General features: G+C 41.1%; 2 protein-coding genes across 3 annotated transcripts; one reads left to right on the top strand and one right to left on the bottom strand.

Moving 5' to 3' along the window:
* The first annotated feature begins 383 nt into the window (after nt 1–383).
* Nucleotides 384–6218, top strand: LOC6529259. 2 transcript variants are annotated; one of them, XM_002090228.4, is made up of 9 exons: nt 384–695; nt 2381–2526; nt 2585–2779; nt 3138–3229; nt 3303–3440; nt 4118–4272; nt 4452–5118; nt 5199–5297; nt 5363–6218. In XM_002090228.4, the coding sequence occupies exons 1-9, from the start codon at nt 682–684 to the stop codon at nt 5912–5914; spliced, it is 2058 nt and encodes a 685-aa protein (XP_002090264.3). In that variant the 5' UTR covers nt 384–681; the 3' UTR covers nt 5915–6218. The 2 variants fall into 2 exon arrangements, with proteins under 2 accessions (XP_002090264.3, XP_039228227.1); XM_039372293.2 differs by lacking the exons at nt 2381–2526; nt 2585–2779.
* LOC6529258 lies at nt 6203–7943 on the bottom strand. The gene is made up of 3 exons (XM_039372294.2): nt 7381–7943; nt 7046–7314; nt 6203–6987 (listed from the first exon to the last, which is right to left on the bottom strand). Exons 1-3 carry the CDS (start codon nt 7694–7696, stop codon nt 6325–6327), a joined length of 1248 nt encoding a protein of 415 aa, XP_039228228.1. The 5' UTR covers nt 7697–7943; the 3' UTR covers nt 6203–6324.
* Between the last annotated feature and the right edge of the window lie 34 nt (nt 7944–7977).

Raw genomic sequence — 7977 nt, 5'->3', positions numbered from 1 at the left:
TATTAGCTTTGCTTAAGTGTTTCTTATATTTATTTAATTTTTGGTTTTAAAGAAATGAGTATATTTATAGCGGAAGGTGCAGTGAATTCAAAAATAAAGTGCATTAGCTATGTAAAACGATTGCACTTGTGCAGCTCTTGAGTAAACCAAATGCAGAGACCCTCCGCATTTTCCACCCTCCCAACACACTTTTCCCACTTCCCCAGCAAAGAGCAGAAGGCAGGCCAACCAACTGTAAACGTAAACAACGTCCACTGCGCAGGACAGTTTGGGATTGAATCCGAATCATTATCCGATTCCGAATCCGAATCCGGTGGACAGCTGTGCGTCGGAATCGGGCGAAAGCTGCTTGGGCGGCGGAGGAAAAGCTTCAAGTGAACATTCAGTGGATTGCGGCCAATTTAATCGAGCGGTTACGCGTAACCTGTGTATTTCCCTCATATTTTACCAGGTTACGTGTCGAGAGCAGAAGTTACCTCTTATACGTGTTAGCTAATTAGGGGCCAAAGCTCGAGTGCTCAAGAGTTGGAGTATCCAATAAAAATTAAAATAAAATATAACTAAAATATGGCAGACACTATTGACCAAGTTCTGCCACAAGACGAGCAACAAATCACATTTTAAACGTGGGCGATTGCCAGCTGAGTGAAATCCACAGTAACCTTAGCTACAGCGACAACAATGTCGAGTGGCAGGTAGGATTCTCTGTCCATATCCATTCATATCATATACATTTGGCATATATGTACTCGTCAGCCATTTCGACCATATCTGGCCGTTGTTTTGGCCGATATTTGTAATCAATAAATTGATTTTTGATTGCCATGTGTGTGGGTATTCTTCCTCGTTCTTGGACTCCTTCTTCTTGTTTTTCTGTTGTCTTCTGTTTGGCATTCGCTTTCCTTTTGTTTTTCCTCTGGCGGCGTCACACTGACTGGCTTTTTCGCTGCCTTATTCCTTGGCACACTTTAGTGCCCGACCGTAGTCTAGTACGTATACTTGATATATTTATGCACAAGTTTTCTATGAAGATAGAAAGACAATCAAAGACACAATTTCTTGGATTAGGGTATAGGAAAATAGGTCTTGTATACCTAAGTATTTGAATATAATTTCTAGGAGCTCAACAAGTTCAATACTAAAGAATATTTATACTTATACAACAAACAAGCTGGTCACTATTTCAATACCTATGGGTATATTTTATATATGTTCTCTAATTTTAAGATGTCTAAAAAAAAAACCATTGCATTGGCTTCCCCAGTACAACATGACAAAATGAATAAATTCTTTTCTATTGGCATGGTCCAAAATGAGTTCGGATAATTCCGAAATCTTAACTTATTACAAAAATAAGCCCACTTTTACTTCACTCCCAGCTAACCATGTAATTAGAAAAATAATTAAATCCAGCCTCCTAAAATAAGCACGAAGAGCACACATAACTAATACAATATTAATTGGCCATGAAAAGCGAGGAAAAGGGACCGCCTCTGTGTGAACTTCAATACAAATGGTTTAAGAGGATATTAAAAAAAAAAATCTGGCCATGACTCATGGCATCCGAGAGAAGGCAGAGCCATCAGAGCCTTCTTTCACTTCTTTCGTTTTTACATTGCAACCACAAAAGATCGATTTATAAAATATATATTCAACTTTTTTCTAGGAAAGTTTATTAGTTTATAAATTTTTCCAATAAAATAAATAACGATTTTAAAATCATTTTTACATTCTTAAAGTATAAAATAACTTTTTTAGTGTAATCCGTACCAATGTCAGATTGGCGCCCAAAAATTACAAGGCAACGAAAAATATGTTCGTCCTCCTGTTAGTGTGCTTGTATAAGTGGTTGCGGTCACTTAAAGTTGTGTGGATTTTTGTTCGCCGTGTTTCTATGGGTGTGTTACCACAGAAGTCATGTCCTGTCAAAGGTGAAAGGGTCCTCAGATTCATATGCCTTGCAGGCAAATGCACTTTCGCGAGTAAATTCTAAAACAATTAAGCCGACTCATATTCATTTTCGTCGGTATATTAAAACCAATCGAATTAAAAGAAGCTACGCGAACTTTGATCTACATATTATGGTCTGTTCATTTTCAATTAAAAGTAAGAGGGCAATTTAGTCTTCATAAACGCTCAGATAAAGTCCCTAATAAAAAGCTCACTTAGAGACTCCCGAAACCACTTAGTTTTCTAGCCGCATATATAAACCATTATTTATATATATATTTTTTCCCGGAGAGTCTTAAGCCATCAGAAAAGTATAAGGAAATCAGCAGCCGAATTTGCACGATTTGGTGGGCATTAGTTCATTTCGGCAGTACCTCCCAGGCAATTTAATTTAATTAGCCTCCGTACGTCCTTTGAATTATCCTTGCAGCCTGCTGGACGTGCTGTGCAGTGGGAGTGGCGCCCGGTTGGCACTCGGAGCTTCGGTAATCTCCTATCTAATTGTCTACAATGAGGCTTCCGCTCCCAGCCTGCTGGTTGCCGTTGTCTTGGCCACCGTTTATGGCACAATGTCAGGTGGGAGTCAGGTGGAAAATTTCCTGATTATCCCAAATTAAGTTCATTTTTGTTCCAGCCCGCTGCAAAACTAGTCTTCGCAGCCTGCAAATGCCGTATGTGAGGGCCACAAGTAAATTCGACTTTGGCTGTTTGTTTCTGGCCATCTGGCTAGATGCACTGGCCGCCGTGTGTGCCTGCGCTGCTCTGGCCAGAACCCTCAGCGCCTGTTTGGATGCCATGACCGGGGGTCTGGCCAGGATTCTCATATTAGGTGAGTGGTAACAGATGTTGGTATATAAAGTAGCAGCTACAATTGTTCAAGAAATAACAAAACCATTTAACAAGAGATACGGACCTTTTATAAAAGTGTATAGGTGTATAAATTCTTTTACATAAATATAACTATTGACTTTTGCCTAAAATAAAAAACTTAAAGATAAGTATCATACTAATTATAACTCTTAAACTAGTTTACACTTGCGTATTTTATTATCATATACATTTTTGTCTCCAAGATTTCCCCGTATGCCTTAATAAATGAAAAAAAAAACATTTTGGAACATATGCCCAATTTTTTGGCGCGAACTGTGCTACCCGACCTGTAACAAAATAATGTTGCCTACTTTCAGGCCGCAATGCACCCACGAATGAGCCGTGGCCGGATGTTCTTGGCGTGTCGGTTGTCTTCCTCGTCACAGGGATGTTCATGCTGGGCCTGGAGGTGGGTACTCCTCCGAATCCGAGTGCAAATCCACCCACTTATCTCGACACTCATTGCAATTGCGTATTCACAGCACTCGAGGGCATTCAGCCTCATCCTGACTCTTGGCATGTTTGGCCTGAACGCCATTTTAAGCGCCGTCGGCTGGTGGCGGGGCGACATGTTGGCCTGGTCTACGGATAGCTACTTTCAGCCCGATGGCATTAGCAGTGTAAGTGGAAGTAGCCGTATAGACCCCATACCATCTACAACCTCGATATTGGGTCAGTGCACTGTGCCAGTCTGCGCTTTGTTTTTTCGTTTTTTTTTGTTTTTTGTTTGGTGGTTTTCCTTTCTTGTTTGTCAAGTCCCATCGATTTTTTTCTGTCGTGACCGGGAACATTTGCGTGACCGCAGCTGAATCCACAGGATACGGGCTGTTGATTATGACACGTACTGCTGCGTTTCGTTTTTGTTTTTTGCCCCCCTTTCAATGGCATTCTTTGACGAAAAGACGACAGCCAGCCAGACAGCAAAAACTCTGAACATTTCTAGCTGCTCATTTTGCGACATTATGTAATACTCTAAAATCTTGATAGATGTGCTTTGCTTTGAAAACGACAATCTTTATTATATACTTTATATTATTATTTGTATATATATATATATTTATAGTATTTTCTGCATATTTTAATTTTAAAGTTCATTCTTCAGGCTAGTACTCTCAAAAATATTCGTGCCTTTGAAAACCTTTACATTTTCCCAAAATAGTATGTGCCTGTGTCTTATAGAGTAGTCCATTTATACACGGGCAAAACACAATGGCAGACTTGGGCAACGTCTGTTGTTAGCTTAGCTGCTATTAAAAGAATTATCCGGCTGATAACTGGTTCTAACCACCACCTTCAGGTCTTCCTGGCCACTGCCCTCCTCACGTACTCCTTTCCCGGCGATTGGCCCCAACAACTCCGAAGTGGACGATTCACGGCGACCCTAATTACGGGATTGGTCAGTACCTCGCTGCTGCTGACAGCCATTTGTCTCTCCATGGTGGTGCACTACAAGTGAGTCTGATTATGCGATAATAATGGAGGAAGAACAAATTAAACAACTGATATCAGTTTCTGTACGAATACGTATTATTTTCCTTGAGCTTGTACCAAAGATATGTTTATAAGTATTTGATAAATTAGAAGTGCTTCACTTATAGAAACATTTTAAAACTATAAAAACTTGCTTGCAGATCCCAGGAGGACTATGTAGCTGTGCCCTTATTCAATATTCTCGATGAAAACGGCTTCCATAAGTTGATTCCTGCCTCGGCTTGCATGTTGCTTCTAACAAGTTCGGCGGCATTTCTGGAGCTTTTTCCGGAACTTTATGGAATCGTTGTGCGATTGGCCACTTCGGAGTGGAGAATACTATCCAAGCAGATCAGTTATGAGAGCTCGGAGAGTGGTAACCCCGTGCTGGCTGTTTTCATCGCCGGCAGCATGTGCGCTATGTTGGCATTCGCCTGTCCACTGCAGCATCTCAGTTACACTTTAGCTGCTGGCCACATGGGTGGGGTATTCCTGCGGGTGCTTTATCTCCTATACATCCCTTACAGACCCAAGTATATGGCGCCCAGCAGCGAGTCTTCACTGTCGTACAGTCGTCTATCCACAGCACCGATTACCAAGAGCAGCAGCTACAGCAGCGCCGCAACTTCCAGTTCGAGCCGCTTAAAGAGAAGTCTCTGGAAGATCGGTCTACCCAAGCACAGTAACCTAAAAAAGCCGAAAACCAAGTCCAGAAACAAACAGGAGCTTGAAAAGGAGTGGCTACTCCTGGGCGAACCCACGTCGCCATGTCCGCAACGAGAGAGCAGGGATGTGGAGTCCACCATCCTTTCCGATGGCGAGCCACCGGTAAGTGCACTCTGTGATAAATTTAATATAAATAAGGTATCAGTCAATTAAAAATACATATTCTAACATCTTGCATGAAGCCATCTGACTTTGAGTACCCAGATAAGTTCGATAAAAGTGACTCAGACACCTCCACCGACATTGATGCCATTGTAGATGAATATCGTGAGAAGATTAAGGTGAGAGCTCGCCATAAATACCTGTAAATAAAGTTACTAAATATGAATATTTCCTTACATTCCAGGTAACCACTGCCGGTCCTTTGGAGCGCAGTGTTCGAGTGCCCACAGTGAGTTCCTGGCGCGTGACCATTTTCGCCATTGTGGTTATTGGATTGGGCATTGCGCTATGCATTGCCGGACTCGTGATGCACTGGGCTCCGGCAGCGTTAACCGGAGGAATTGGGGTTCTTATCGTGACCCTAATGATGGGCTTTATACCCAAATACACGGGCAGTGTGATCAACGTGAGCCCCGTGATCTGTGGAATGTCGATGCTGATGGGCGTGATTCTGTTCAGTGGATGTGCTATCCATTCCTGGCCGGGATTGCTTGTCTGGCTGATGGCGGGACTCATTCTGGTGATCAGATGCGATAAATACTGCTGTAATTGCTTCGAGCACACCACCATAATGAATGCCCATCTGATACCTAGTGTCTCGGGAAAAAGTAACGCCGGTTCCGCTTCGGGATCGGCATCAAATTTAGCGGGTCCTTCCACCAGCATCCGGATACCCAGACCGCCCAAGGGAATGGCCGTTGTTGGGTTGCCACAGCTCATCAACGAGCCCAGATGACAATCGGAGTCCTCGGAGGAAGAAGGCGAGGACTTGTTCCACGAGGACTTCAATGTGCGCGACTTTGACGAGGAGGATGACGAAGATTGCTGGACTGACTAGCTTGCGCCTTATAAAATCCACTTAGGAAAATATTTACTTGCTATGCGGATGCCCAGGATGGTCTAGCTTTGAGCCACATATGCCTAAAATTTTCTAGCTATCTAAATTGATTGTCGAAATTTACCAATGTATTTAAAATCTCTAGATAGGCGATTCTCCGTAACACTAGGTTCAAAATAAATTAAATTTTTCGAAACGAAAATGTATGTTTAATGTGTTTCATCATTTCACATAGTCAAAGTTTATAATATTTTTAAATTACCGAAAAGCGGCATTCGTCTCTTATCTGCAGATAATATAAAAGCGCTTCAAGTATATAAATTCTCGTTCTCCATGAGGTAATCCACCAGTTCACTGATAGGCGTCATTATGGTCTCCTCGTAACCAGGTTGAATCTCGATTACCCTTAGTAATAATTCACTTCGATCGCAGTTGAGGTAATAGTCAAACTTCTCCGGTTCTTCGGATCGCAATCTATTTGAAATACTGGGTGACATTTTGGTCTGAGGTTCGGTAAGAGCCCAAATAAGAAGGGCTGCCAGCCGAGTTCTGTGGCACTCGTTTCTAAAGTCATTTTCTGTTATGAGGTCCTTGTTCAAGCCCAGACGACCAAGGTGATGCTGTAGACACTTATAATAGTGCTCGAGACACTCATCATAAATCGCCCTTCTGACTTCAGCAGAGGCTACTATATAGAGAAGAAATAAAACATCTAAGGTGGGAGAACAGTACTGAGCGAGTTGAAAATCTACAATGCAGCAGGCATTGGGTAATATTGAAGATTCGTTGTCGAAATGGAACAAAATATTACGATCCCAAGTATCCCGATGACAGAGCACATTTCGTGTATCCTTTGAGGGTGCTACCAGTTCTTCAGCTTTAGTTAAAAGATTGCAGAGTTTATTTTGAATAAAACTCTGAGCTTTTCTTGTTTGATAATGAGGATGACGTGCTGCTAAAAAAACAATAGCCTATGGAATTTTTAAAGAGTTATATGCGGCTTTCATAACTTGTAACTCATCTACCAACCTTGAGTCCAGTTATGTACCAAGAGTTATTTGCATCCAAATGTAACTCAATGAGCACATTTTTGTAACTTTCGTAAATCTTTACATTTTCTTTTTCCTCCCAAGCAATACTAGCTGCATGTAATTCAGATATGTGTTCCAAAACCAGTTTATAATGATCTAAGGTATAGTTTTCATTGGCCTTAAGATGTCTGTAGTCCTGGGTTAGGTCTTCTAACACTAGGATATCATTTCGACTGTGGTAACATATTGGATAAAGCTTCTTTGTGGCTAAATGGTATAAATGCATGTTAGATACGACTTTCCAGATTATATACGGATTTTTAACAGACTTACCATATTTCTGAATCTTAGGTAACAACTGGCAATATAAAGCGGACTCCTTTTGAAAAACTCCCTTGCGTTCGCATTCTTCTCTTTGTGGCATATTTTTACGGGGTAAGCTTTTAATGAAATAGTTTAGGAAATATTTCTTCTTGTCGCTTTTAACCTTTACTTCCAAATGCAATTTATAGTACTCTCCCATATATCCCATGAGATCTTTAGGTCCTGCATCCACCTGTGAGCTTACAAGTATCACATTCTGTTTTTGGACAACTGAAAGAGTTCTCTGAGCTATTAGAAGGCATTCCTCTGAACTTAGTAAATCCATATTTGCAGTAGAAAAATATATATCTTATCCGTTGCGCTCCCAGATTCAAACTAGAATGGCTTCAGAACCCTACCGATATTGTAACTTTAAGATTCTGGGATAAGATAACACCAGTTATCTTAACAGAAAATAAATTAGATAGATATCTGTCTCCACTTAGGGCAATGACCTACAAAAGCAATAGTACAAGTGTTCACGTTTATAAGTTTATTAACTTATAAACAAAATCTTCAATCGTAAGAGATAATATATTCGCATAAGGGAAGTACAATAATGGGCAA

The sequence above is a fragment of the Drosophila yakuba genome, chromosome 2R (assembly GCF_016746365.2).
Source record: "Drosophila yakuba strain Tai18E2 chromosome 2R, Prin_Dyak_Tai18E2_2.1, whole genome shotgun sequence".
Taxonomy (NCBI): Eukaryota; Metazoa; Arthropoda; class Insecta; order Diptera; family Drosophilidae; genus Drosophila; species Drosophila yakuba.
Note: the sequence above shows the minus strand (reverse complement) of the source record. Positions and strands in the feature narration are given on the sequence as shown.

What these genes read in the sequence shown, in the direction of transcription:
- LOC6529258 (XM_039372294.2), bottom strand. Translation starts at nt 7,696, where the DNA reads ATGGATTTACTAAGTTCAGAGGAATGCCTTCTAATAGCTCAGAGAACT. An exon ending in ACCTAAGATTCAGAAATATG is followed by an intron (nt 7,315 to 7,380) that starts GTAAGTCTGTTA and finishes TATACCATTTAG; the next exon opens with CCACAAAGAAGCTTTATCCA. An exon ending in GGTACATAACTGGACTCAAG is followed by an intron (nt 6,988 to 7,045) that starts GTTGGTAGATGA and finishes AAAATTCCATAG; the next exon opens with GCTATTGTTTTTTTAGCAGC.
- LOC6529259 (XM_002090228.4), top strand. An exon ending in CGTTTATGGCACAATGTCAG is followed by an intron (nt 2,527 to 2,584) that starts GTGGGAGTCAGG and finishes TTTTTGTTCCAG; the next exon opens with CCCGCTGCAAAACTAGTCTT. An exon ending in AATATCGTGAGAAGATTAAG is followed by an intron (nt 5,298 to 5,362) that starts GTGAGAGCTCGC and finishes CTTACATTCCAG; the next exon opens with GTAACCACTGCCGGTCCTTT.